The sequence below is a fragment of the Oxyura jamaicensis genome, chromosome 8 (genome assembly GCF_011077185.1).
Source record: "Oxyura jamaicensis isolate SHBP4307 breed ruddy duck chromosome 8, BPBGC_Ojam_1.0, whole genome shotgun sequence".
Taxonomy (NCBI): Eukaryota; Metazoa; Chordata; class Aves; order Anseriformes; family Anatidae; genus Oxyura; species Oxyura jamaicensis.
In genome coordinates this window covers 32,022,516-32,034,987 of record NC_048900.1, presented here as the reverse complement: position 1 = coordinate 32,034,987, position 12,472 = coordinate 32,022,516, and the positions used below count along the sequence as shown (strand labels likewise).

Genomic DNA, 12,472 nt, shown 5'->3' with positions numbered 1-12,472 from the left:
GCAAGTATTTGGAAATAACTTCGGTTTCCGTCTGGTACCTCGGTTCTACAGAAAAGCAAATGCAAGAATTGGATTACCACAGGACAGGTATAGAAAACGTTCATTAATTCAGAAAACAAACAAACAAACAAACCTTTGCTTCCTAATTAAAACTGATATGACCATGCTGTTAATTACAACTGCACTAAAAGAGGAGCGGGCAGCAGGTCGAGGGAGGTGATTGTCCCCCTCTACTCTTAATGTTGTGGGGCCTCACTTGGAGTGCTTACATCCAGGTCTGGCCCCCCCGGCACAAGACAGATGCAGAGCTGTTAGAATGGGGCCGGAGGAGGGCTACAAAGATGATCAGATGGCTGGAGCCCTCTCCTATGAAGAAAGGCTGAGAGAGCTGGGGCTGTTCAGTCTGGAGAAGAGAGTGCTCTGGGGTGACCTTATTGCAGCTTTTCAGTCCTTGAAGGAGTCTTATAAAAAGAGATGGACAACTTTTTACTCAATCAGATAATGACAGGACAAGGGGGAATGGTTTTAAACTAAAAGAGAGGAGATTTAGGTAAGAGGTTAAGAGTAAATTCTTCCCTCAGAGGGTGGTGAGGCACTGGAACAGGTTGCCCAGATAGGTTGTGGATACCCCATCCCTGGAGGCGTTCAAGACCAAATTGGATGAGCAGCCTGATCTAGTAGGTGGCATCCTTGCCTATGGCAGGGGGGTTGGAACTAGATGTTCTTTAAGGTTTCTTCCAACCTGAGCCATTCTATGATTGATTTGAAGGCACATGTGGGAGACAGAACCATATCGGGCTGGAACACCATTTTGAGACCATCCAAGAAAAACTATGTATAACGCTGACTTGTATAGAACAGTCAAAAATAAAGTATTTTTTGAAGTGTGGCAAATACTTAACCAGGATGCTACATTGTTAATCTTCCCATGGTACATAAAATGGCGATTTATAATGCTTTAAAATTATTTAAAGAACTAATTTTCCAGGAAGCCTACCTGAGAAATAAGCAATGAAAAACTCATATCTGTGGACAGCAATTGTATCATGCAGCACTAAATTCAGGTAATGGATGAAAGACCACACTGAAGCAAGGACATTTTGGTGAGAAATTGCAAATGAATTGACAGAACTGTTGGGGTTTGAAGGCACTTCTGCAGATCATCTAGTGCAGCCCTCCTGCTTGCTTAAGCAGGGTCGCCGAGAGCAGGACCACGTCTAGCTGAGTTTTGAGTATTTCCGCAAGTGAAGATTCCACAACCCTTCCGGGCAACTTCTGCAAGTGTTTAACCACCCTCACTGTTAAATAATGTTTTCTTGTGTAACATTTACAAATACGGTTTAATTCCCATCTGAGTTGAAGTTCTGCTTCTACAAACCTTGTATTTCTCTTAAGCTCTTATACCTCCGCTTGAAAGGGAAATAAAAAGTATTAATTTTTGGTGAGTGAATTAGGATGGTTTTCCAGGTACTATTTACTGTTCATTTACTGAATGTATCTGATTAAATATTCCTTGACTTTCTACAAATGTTACTGTTTATTTACAAACCAAAATGGGCTAAGCTGTCCGTAGACATCAGTGTTAAAAAAAAAAAAAAAAAAAAAGTTTAGGAACATTCTACAACGTAGCAGTTATACTTGCACACAGTATTGGTTCCTCTGTCATTCTTCATTAGTGTTTTTTCTGCTGCTGCTCATTTCCTGCAATGATTACTAGTATTTGAAATAAAATGTTTAGACCATTAATTCATCTTTTTTAAGTGCACAGACTCTAGCTTAAAAGAGGTGAGAAAAAGTTGAACTTTGTCCTAGGGAGTTTGCTTCAATGGCAGTTTGAACCCTTGTACATCCATAAGCTAACTCTTCCCATAATAAGGCACACTTCAAATCTGCTACAGCCAAGACCACCTACAGTGGGAATATTTCATTTACTAAAATGGGTTTAAAGTGAAACATATTAGTGATTTACACAGAATAATTATGAAAAACACATTCCCCCACAACCTTTTGATTGTGCATTTTGTTTAATAAGACATTCCCATGCAAACTTTATTTTAAAAGTTTTCTGACAATAGTAACAAATAATTTCAAAATTCCACAGTTTCATGGCTACTGTGAGATTAATATGGGACAAGTTGCACAAAATGGTAAAAATGTACCACTTGAATTTTTTTGACTACTTGTAAGAATTTTCTTAAGAGTCCTTTGGAAGCAGAGAAATAGTTACAAAGTCTCCTGAGCTACCACAGCACAAAATCACAGAATGCTTTGGGTTGGAAGGGACCTTAAAGATTATTCTGGGGGTTCTTTCCATTCTCACGTGCATCACTTTTCTCATTTCAGTTTTCATTTGCCATTTTAATAGTCACTCAATCTCACAACCTTCTCCTGCATTTCTTTGCACCAGCCTCATCTTTCCTATACTGAATAACTTAGTATTATCAGTAAAGTCTATCACTTCACTGTTGACCTCCTTTTCCAGATTATTTGTAGATATTCCAAATAGCAAAGACAGAGCAAAGCCATGCTGCTTACTTTTCCCTACAAAACCTGATAATTTTTCAAATTCACTTCAGAAGTTCAAGCATTCTCTATCAACCAAGCGTCCCTTGTTCACACATTTATTAGCTGCCTCAGCAACTCCAATTATTTTATGAGGTATGACTTCCTTTGACAGAAACCCTTCTCTAGCACATCACATTTATCTGTGTCCACTATTTCTGTACTTCTTACTTGCACTTAGTTTACATGGTTTATCAGGCTTACTAGTACATATTTTTTCCAGATCTCTCTTGGAGACCTTTTAAAGCAATGGTGTCCAACTTGCCCCTTGTAAGTTTTCATTTACTAATCAAATGATTCTGCACTACAGTAGTCCAGCTATTTCACCCTTAAGTTTCCCTAGAATTTGTGGCTGAATAAATGTGATCTTCACAATTGCTCCTTTTGTCTCTTTGCTCCTTAACCTTGTTAATTTAATTTTTGATAGAAGATATACCCTCTGATGAGTCTTGAAAAAAAACAAGGTCTCCCACAGACGGTTCCCCAGTTTCTTTTTCAGATAATATAAATGCAAAATAGAGAATCATTTAACATTTTTCCATGGTTACTCATATATTTAAGCAGTGCCAAAGTACTGCTATACTGTGCCTAATTTAAATAGGAAAACTGTCCTTCTTGAATAAACTCTTTAAGTTGCTCCAGTCTGTGTGAGAAACTAGATCAAAACATGACCTGCAATTTCTCTGCCTAATCAGTTGACGCAGCACATGAGGGGAACATTAGGCAGTTGTAATCATGGTAGAAAATCTGGTCATAAATTGGTAAATCGTGATGATTTAGCGATCATCCTGATTACATCCACACCTACTAACACTTGTACATATTAACTTTCCTAATGATTACATTTGAATTATTAGTACGCAACTGTTTTATGTATGATCCGTAGTTACCCATGAAAATCTTACCTAATACCTTTTATTTGTTTTATTTTACAGATTAAAAAGACTGTTTACTTACCACAGATTTCTGGTGTGTGTGAATTCATAACACCAAGTTCCCAAGCCCATTTTATGAGTGGGAGAGGATACTGAAGTAGAAAAAATTACCTTCCAGTTCAGCATAGTTAACATTTTAAATTTTATTCAGGTTAAGATAAAAATCTATGTTCCCAATACTGTATGATAGATTCATCTATCCAGTTTTGTCACATTGTGCAGCAACAGGAAAAATGTCCTCCACAACAATTTTATGAACAGCAGCTTGAAACTCCTTTTGTTCTATTTTTTTTTTTATAAAAAAAAAGAAAAAAAAAGTCAAAAATTCCATATTATCTTTAATTTTGCCAGTTGTCAGATGATGAGAAAATAGAAGAGCCTCAGTTCTTTCCATGGCAATTCCAGGGCAATCCAAACCACCACTTCTGGGACCTCTCCAGGAACCAAAAAAAAAAAAAAAACCAACAACAACAACAACAACAAAAAAGTCGGTTACAAAGTCAAGAAGAACACAGGCTATAATGCATCCCAACATAGTGATAAAAAGTATTTTCAGAAAATACTGAAAACATCTGTAAAGTTAAAAGAAGAAATGCAGGAAGACCACTGCTAGGCATAGAATAAGGAGAAGCTATGACATAACAACACCGAACTGCTAAGTGAGTTTATTAATAGTTCAGGACTGTATTTTCTAGTAGGCAACACATTATTCATTTGGAGTTTTCATGAACCACAGCCATTGAAAAATGGTATCTTGCTTTCTTACTCAAGTTGTGTCACTAATATCACTGTTATACAGAAGAAAACAAAACAAGAAACAAGAAAGACCTTGTTGCTTCAGAATTTTATACCTTAGCTAGAAAAAGACAAGATGATGTTGAAAAAAAATAGGTAATTGTATTCACTACTTTTTTTTTTTTTTTTTTTTTTTTTTTTTTAAGGAGCAGCCCTTGATACAGTCAAACATAGCTTTGCCAACAGAGATTTTTGTCTAAACTAGAAATAGTACTGATTTCAAAATAATGCTAAAGGTGATATGTCTATGTGAAAGAAGCTGTTAACTTTACAGTAGAGAACATACATCTATTGTTTTTTCCTGCCAGAGTGGTATGCAAGGTTAACACTGAAGGCTACTCTGAAAAAAATCACCACTCCCCCCACAAACAGAAATATGAATTGGACAGGTGGGATTCATACTTGGAGTGGCACAAGTGATAAGTGACAAAGGATCAGTTTTTAACACGTAAGATTTGGGTGACAATCTATTATTCTGTCAACTTTCCTGTTCTTTGACTCAGTGGGACATTCAGATTCAATGACAAGTTTACCATTGACACTCAAATGCAACTACCACAGCATTTCCTTGGCATTTCCTTGGTATATAAGCTCTGTCACAATCAGAAATGTGACCATTAAAGTGACAAGATCACCAATGGAATAATCTCCTGTCAGGAAAAAGGGTATGACAAGAATACACATGCAAGTGAAGCAATCTTTATTACCTTAATGTCAAAAGAACTACTGAACTTGTTCACAAAGCTGTAAATCACAGAAAAAGATAGGACAACAATAAACTAAGGTCACTAACCTCGATTCTCCATCACAGAACTCAGGACAAAAAATGAAGAGTTGTCAAAAACAGTTTGTTGCTGGGGTAATATGTCAGGAAGCTGGACTTGAAATACCAGTCTCCTATGGTACACATTAACTGTCTGTTGGCTTCCCCTTCCTAAAGCATTTTGTTTGATCTGTGAAACACCCAACTGGCTTGAGATGGAGCCATATTCCATAAATGACACTGTCATGGAACACTTTGGACACTTAGGCTGTGTCACTCTGGGGCTAGACCACATTTGTTGACAGTGAGCTCTGAGTGAGGACCCTTCAAATTTTACCTAGTTCATAAATTGCTCTGGAAAATAGGAAACCAGAAAAAAGGCCAGCGTAAAAGCTAAACAAGGTACCACCTGAGTTTTGAATCATTTTTACTTTCTAGTTTAAAGCTAGGAGGTTACTGGTGGATCAGTAACTTCTCTATATAAGCAGTATTTTTACTCTATAGGGGAATGTCAGTACTTCAGAAAAGCAACTTTTATATACTGCACATATAAAAGAATAGCATAGGTAGAACAGCTAAGCACATTTAAATAAATACATTGTATAAAATGCTCTGAACTGTAAACCCTGACAATTTGAAGCTGTCTCCACCATATAAGTGGGAAGCAGAGGGTACCAGACCTACATATCTTTTTCTAAACACTTCACAGCATGCTTTTTGGTGCACGGAGAGTCCCAGGGCTGTGCAACAACTCAGCTAAAGAATAAAACATGGGAGCACCTATCCAGACCATTACGGCTATAAACGGATCAAAATGCAGAGGGAGGAGAAACAGAACTGAGCGCCGATTTCCCCACGGCCAGGAGCGGGCAGTGATGGCCGGCAGCGAGCTCGAGCTAGTCGAAGAGGGAGCGTGGCGCGGCCCGTGGCTCCGCCAAAGGCGCTCCTGTCCCGCGGCCCCTCTCCCTCCAGCGCTGCCGCGGCGTGCGGTCCTTCCCCGCCAGCAGCGCCCAGTCCCTTCCCGTCCTCCCTGGGACCCGCATCCCGTCGCGGCCCGGCCCGGCCCGACCCGACCGCTCTCCCGAGCGGCTCTGAACGCCGGCATCCCGAGGAGAGTGGCCGAGCGGCCGGGGAGGCTCCCGGCGATGCCTGGCGAGGCGGGACTCTCGGACAGCTGGTGCCAGCGCCGCGCCGGCCGAGACCCGTGTGCGGCAGGGCCGCGGGCTCGGGGCCGGGGCCGGGGCCGCCCCGCCAAGCCCGCAGCGCCCCCGCGTGGAGCGTCGGCTGTGGGCTTGCAGGCTGTTGGCGGTCCGGGACGCAGCGGAGGTCGGCGGAGAGAGGGAGGCGCGGCGAGCGGCCGGCTGGCGCTCGAGCTGCGAGGCCGCAGCGGCTTGTCCGCACCCAGGCGTGGTTGTCGAGACCCTCCTTCCAGCTGTAGAGTTCACCTACTGCAGGTTTGGCTTGTTCCACAAAGCCTGGGAAATGCGGCGGCCTGATGGCGAGAGAGAGCCCATTTGCTCTCTGTATGCCGAGTCTCCTGGGCTGTTTCCAACCACCTACATCTTAGCCCTGTTACCAGAAAAGTCCTTGTGGCCAATTTATATTATTTTTGCCCCTCAGAGAACCATAAATTCATATTTTAGAAATGTACCAGGCACTTGGGCGTGATTGGGAATGGGGCATGGGTTTTGCTCAGCCTCAGCTCCAGTCTAGTTTTGTCTGTCACAATTTTCCATTCTGTGCACAAAACAGAATGTACCTGGGACTGGTCTCATTCCAATAACTTACCAACTCCTTACTAAAGGAAAACAAAGTCTACTGGCTTAGCTAGGCTTTTAAAATTTGATTTTCATACAAACATGAACTTTAATACATTTGAGATGTCGTAGTGATGTGTATATCATGTTGATAGCCATGTAAAATGTGTTTATGAATGCTGTCAATTCTGGCTGTATGTTGAAACAAAAGCACTGATTTTGTAAATTAACTGCAATGTATTATATACAGCCTTTTGAACATTATTGCTTCACTGCAGTAAAGCAATGTTACCTAGGGTTTTATTAAAATAATGCTTTCAAGAGAAATAGCTTCTTTGATGTCTCTGTGAATTATCTTGTTTGGATTTTTTTTTAATTAATATAAGACACTTCTCTGAGAGATGGATTTTGGATAATGCTTTATTTTGCATAACAGCTCAAAGTAAGGTGACCCAAATATTTTAGCACTGTTATTGTCTTGGTATGTTTGATTCTTGATGGCTTGTTTTGTTACTGACAGTTATGACTCTTGAATTTGTACTTATTACAGCAAAATCACTTCAGTAGGAAGCAAGCCGTGTAAGAGTGTTTTTTTGTTTGTTTGTTTGTTTTCATAGATATCAACTAATTAAAAAGGGGATGGTTGCAATGTTGCATAGCGTTTATCCTGGCACAATTCCAGGCCTTTACTGAATGGAGTCATGTAAGTAGCGTCAACTTAGTGCACAGACTACTGATTTTTCATTCCAATATCAGCGGATTTTTTTCCCTGTACTTTAAGGGTAATTGAGAGGAAAAGTCATAGGCATAATTTGTAACTTTATGTTACCTAGGTGCTTCATAAATATTTTTTATGTACTTCCTGTTTTAAATCTAGTTTAAAGTACACTGTACCATTGAATTGTGTGGCTATGGGGCTTTTAAATATGAACACTCAAGCCTGTGTTCTGTGCTCCTTTTTATATATAGGTTTCTGTTCCATGCATCATGTTTCTGACTGTGGTGTGAAGAGTTAAATACCGAACAATACACTTTCTATTCATATATTGCATATCTGTTATTTATATGGTTTCTGTTTTCCATTAGCTTGGTATGCCTTAGATAATTTATCATTACAACAGCCCTGTGATATAAGAAAGTATATTCAACTTATTTAAAGAATTAATAATTTTGGTAAGCAGCATGACTTTTACTATGAGTATTCTAAATAAAACAAAACAAAACAAAACAAAATTCTAAAGGTGGGTAGATGGCCTCAGAATCTGTATTAAAAACTAATGTCTTAGGAAATACGTACTGTCATAGGTATTAAGCAATTCCGGCTGCCTGAGTCAGGTACCTGAACACCTATAAGGACGTTACACACAAAATGTATTTACTTGCTGCAGGTCGGTATTTAAATTCTATAGTGCTCAAAATTGAGACATTATTTGTAGGTGCCTTCTAGATTAGGATCCACAACCCTTTATTAAGTAAATAACGTTATCTGCACTGAGGTTAAAAGACAGCTTTGAATGGGGTTGAAGACATCCCTAAGTCTGAGAGACTGAATAAATCAGTACGCTGAAGGAAAGTTTACATTAGGATCACAGAATTGCAGAATGGTTTGTGTTGGAAGGGACCTTAAAGACCATCTGGTTCCAACACCCCTGCCATGGAACCTCCCACCATATCAGGTTTGGTGGTTTTTTTGCACAGCTTGGCCTTGAATACTTCTAAGGATGGAACATCCACAGCTTCTCTGGGTGATCTCTTCCAGTGCCTCACCACCTTCATGGTGAGGAATTTCTTCTTATATTTAACTAACCCCCCCTTTTTTTTTTTTTTCTTTTTTTTTTAAGTTTAAAACCATTACCCCTTGTCCTGTCACTACAATCCCTGATAAAGAGTCTCTCCTCATCATTTCTGTAGGCCCCCTTTAAATACTGAAAAGCTGCTATAAGGTCTACTTGGAGCTTTCTCTTCTTTAGGCTAAATAACCCCAACATTCTCAGCCTTTCTTCACAGGGATTCATTCTGCATTAGGAGTCTTCTTTGTTAGGAAATAATATGGACTAATACTTTGGGATTTATAGGGTTAAATGGTTAGATTCAAGTCCTACTAAGCATTTTGGAGGATTTTTGCTTTGGGCTGCAGTGACCCAGGGAGGGTCTGGAGCTCATCAGATGCACTCCTAGAGCATGTCCAGCTAGTTTAATCCAAAGGTCACTTAATGTGCTTTGAAATGTCTTTGTAAACCACGGGCTAGGGGAGCACGCCCGGCCCCTCAGCACGGGCCGGCCGGACAGCTCCGCCGGGGGCCGCGGGCGGGAGGCGCTTCCCGCGGCCGCTCCCGGGCCGGCGGGGGCCAAGGCCGAAGCAGAAGCGCAGGACGGCCCAGTTCCTACCAGCGGCAAAATCTCTAGGCTACGGGCACGGGCCAGGAAAGGGAGAGCCTTCTCCACCTTGACTGCGGCAAGGCCGCCTGCCGCGCCCGCCGAAGCCGAGCGGAGCTGATCCTGCTGCTGCTGCCCGTCACGTTCCGCGGGGCAGAGCGCTCCTCCCGGCAGCGCCAGGCGGCGGGGGAGAGGTCGCGGACCTCCCTGCCGCGGGCCCCGGCAGGGACAGCGCCTGCTCTCACCGGCTGCCCAAGTTGCTGCCGGAGCCGGGCGCAGGCGGGGCTGGCGAGGGGCGGCGGGCAGGCCGCCGGCTGCGGGCCATCCTGCGGCCCCCACGCCTGCCCTCGGCGCCCCCCTCCTCCGCCCGCCGCCCCCACCACGGCTCGGGCACCGCCCCCGCGGGCTCGGCGCAGGCGTCGGCCGCGGAGCCGGCGGGACGGGTGGGCCGGCGCGGCGCGGGCGGAGCGGGAGGCTGCCCGGCCGCTGCCTCCTCTCATGCCTTCACGGCAACAAAGAGCGCGCTGAGCAGCGGACGCAGGCGCCGGGCTCCCGGTTGCGCTGCCAGCGCGGAGGGCGCCGGGAGACGATGGCGAATAAGGGGGACGCCTCCGCGCCTCCCTACGGTAAGTGCTCGGGCACGGGCGAGAGACGGAGCGGGCGCTCGTGCGAAGAGAGCCGGATCCCATGCCACCCTCCCGCCTATTTACGATGCGGATCCATCGTGCAGCCAGCGGCGAGAGTTGGTTTCCCAGGGCAGATACTGGGGATGTGTATGGGGGTAATACGGGCCCCGGGCAGTCGGAGCCCCCGAAGGCGCTGGTGCAGCTCTCCGCTGACGCTGCGGCTCGCCCGGCTGGAAGAAGGCGGGACGGCCGGTCTCGGGGAGGGGAGCCGGTGGGCGCAGAGATGGGGGCGGGCAGGGCGAGAACCTTCTCCTCCCCTTCCTGCAGCAGGTGCTTTGCGGCCGCTTTGTCCGCGCCCGCCGGAGAAGGCCGTCCTGGGAAGGAGGAGGCTGCAGCTCACGCCGTGCCGAGGACCCGTGGGCAGGCCGGCGGGCAGGCCGGCGGGCGGCAGGTGCGCCGCTCTCGGAAGGGCCGGCCGGTGGGCGCGCGGCGTCCGGCTCGAGGGAGCGGTGGCCGCGGGCCCTGGTGGGCCGTGGTACCGGGACCCGGCGGCGGGAGCCCGTTGCACTAGTGGCCCTGGTAGGGAGGGTTCTGTTGTTTTGGGCTGGGGACTGGGAGTTCTACAGCCGTAGCAGAGGTACCCGGACTAGGCAAGCTCCGTGCCCTCAGAGGATCCTGCCAGCCCGCGTGTAGGAGAAGGTCACCGGGGACAGAACTTCATCTCAGTGCTTGAGCCGTGCTCTAATTGCTCTTTGGAAGCTAATACGTTTGCCACAGAGGAGGCTGGTTTTGCAAAGCTTCTTAGCATGTTTGAAGCATTGCTACAAAACCGATTTCCTTTTCCGAATATATGTGGGATTTCCATAGCCAAAAATAAAAATCAAAATCTGCAGAATGTGCAAACCCCCTTAGAAACAAGGCTTGTTTTCTGTGAGTCCCAAAGGCTGACTGTAATTGCCTGCAGTATAAAAGAGGGCAACAATGGGTTGATAAAACAGTCTTTGACTTGATATCACAGGCATGTTGTGTGGCATGTGTACAACTCGGAAAACTCAATTTTATAGTTCATCTCTATGGTCTGAAGTGTGATCTGGCTAAAAAGGAATATTCATAGTTTGGCTTCCTCACACTTTGGACCTGATGGACAAAGCTGGTTAGTTTTTGTTTGTACAAATGTGGTATATGCAGAATAAAAATCTCAATCCCTTTCAATAGTAGACTCTAATAATGGTGGTGTTTTTGTTTTGATTAATCAAACTGTCCAAAATAGGGAGCTTGCAAAAAAAAAAAATTCTTTATGTAATTAAAGCAACCCAGAGAGAAATTAGAATATTTCTAACCAATCTGGTGGTCTTCTATGATGGATTTGAGTGCGTCAGTTGACAAGGGAAGACCAATTGATGTCACCTACATGGAATTCTGTAAGGCCTCTGACATGGTCCCACATGACATCCTGGTCTACAAATTGGAGAGAGATGGATTTGATGGGTGGACCATCGAGTGGATAAGGAATTGACTTGAAGGTTATACCCAGAGAGTGGTGGTCAATGATGCTATGTCCAGGTGGAGGCTGGTGACAAGTGGTGTCCCTCAGGGGTCCATCCTGAGACAAGTACTGGCTAATATCCTTATCAACAACATAGGCAATGGGATTGAGTGCACCCTCAGCAAGTTAGCTTAGTGTCATCTGCAAAGTGGGACCTGGATGAGCTTGGGAAGTGGGCCTATGTGATCCTAGTGAGGTTCAACAAGTCTAAGTGTAGGTTGCTGCACCTGGGTCAGGGCAATCCCAGACATGAGTACAGACTGAGATAAGAACTCATTGAGAGCAGCTCTGAGGAGAAAGACTTGGTGGTTCTTGTGGACAACAAGCTTGACATGAGCCAGCAGCGTGTGCTTGCAGCCCAGAAGGCCAACTGCATCCTGGGCATCAGAGGAGTGGGCAGCAGGCTGAGGGAGGTGATTGTCCCCCTCTGCTCTGCCCTTGTGTGGCCCCCACCAGGGGCATCCAGGTCTGGGGCTCCCAACACAAGAAGGATGTGGAGCTGTTGGAATGGGTCCGGAGGAGGGCCACAAAGATAACCAGAAGGCTGGAGCCCCTCTCTTATGAAGAAAGGCTGAGAGAGCTGGGGCTGTTCAGTCTGGAGAAGAGAATGCAGCTTTTCAGTCCCTGAAGGAGTCTTATAAAAATACAGAGAGCAACTTTTTACTCAATCAGATAATGACAGGACAAGAGGGAATGGTTTTAAACTAAAAGAGGGGAGATTTAGGTAAGAGGTTAAGAGTAAATTCTTCCCTCAGAGGGTGGTGAGGCACTGGAACAGGTTGCCCAGATAGGTTGTGGATACCCCATCCCTGGAGGCGTTCAAGACCAAATTGGATGAGCAGCCTGAGCAACCTGATCTAGTAGGTGGCATCCTTGCCTATGGCAGGAGGGTTGGAATTAGGTGATCTTTAATGTCCCTTTTAACCCGAGCCATTCTATGATTTAGCTACTGTACTTCTTAAATATGTGCATACTTAGAGCCTCCCTATGAGGAACTTCTTTCCTATAATTTCTCTTACCAGTGCAACCAATACTGGAATCTATAATTGGGATTCCTAGTTGGTGCTGTGAAGCGATCATGTCAAGTTTTTTTTTTTTTTTTTTTTTTTTTT

At 44.6% G+C, this 12,472-nt stretch overlaps 1 protein-coding gene and 2 long non-coding RNA genes across 4 annotated transcripts in view; 2 read left to right on the top strand and 1 right to left on the bottom strand.

The window, feature by feature from the left end:
• Nucleotides 1-28: 28 nt before the first annotated feature.
• The window catches only part of SLC44A5 (solute carrier family 44 member 5), an 88,546-nt gene continuing 76,102 nt past the window's right edge, over nucleotides 29-12,472 (top strand). The window contains exon 1 of one of the 2 annotated variants that reach the window (XM_035333067.1): nucleotides 29-87. In XM_035333067.1, the coding sequence (XP_035188958.1) occupies nucleotides 60-87 (28 nt within the window). In that variant the 5' untranslated portion in view covers nucleotides 29-59. Of the gene's footprint in view, nucleotides 88-9,607; nucleotides 9,815-12,472 lie in introns of those variants that run through there. The other variant, XM_035333065.1, reaches the window with a different exon arrangement.
• Nucleotides 2,012-2,513, bottom strand: LOC118170652. The gene is made up of 2 exons (XR_004752821.1): nucleotides 2,383-2,513; nucleotides 2,012-2,235 (listed from the first exon to the last, which is right to left on the bottom strand). It is a non-coding gene; the product is annotated as an uncharacterized LOC118170652 (long non-coding RNA).
• Nucleotides 2,728-3,930, top strand: LOC118170651. The gene is made up of 2 exons (XR_004752820.1): nucleotides 2,728-2,832; nucleotides 3,498-3,930. It is a non-coding gene; the product is annotated as an uncharacterized LOC118170651 (long non-coding RNA).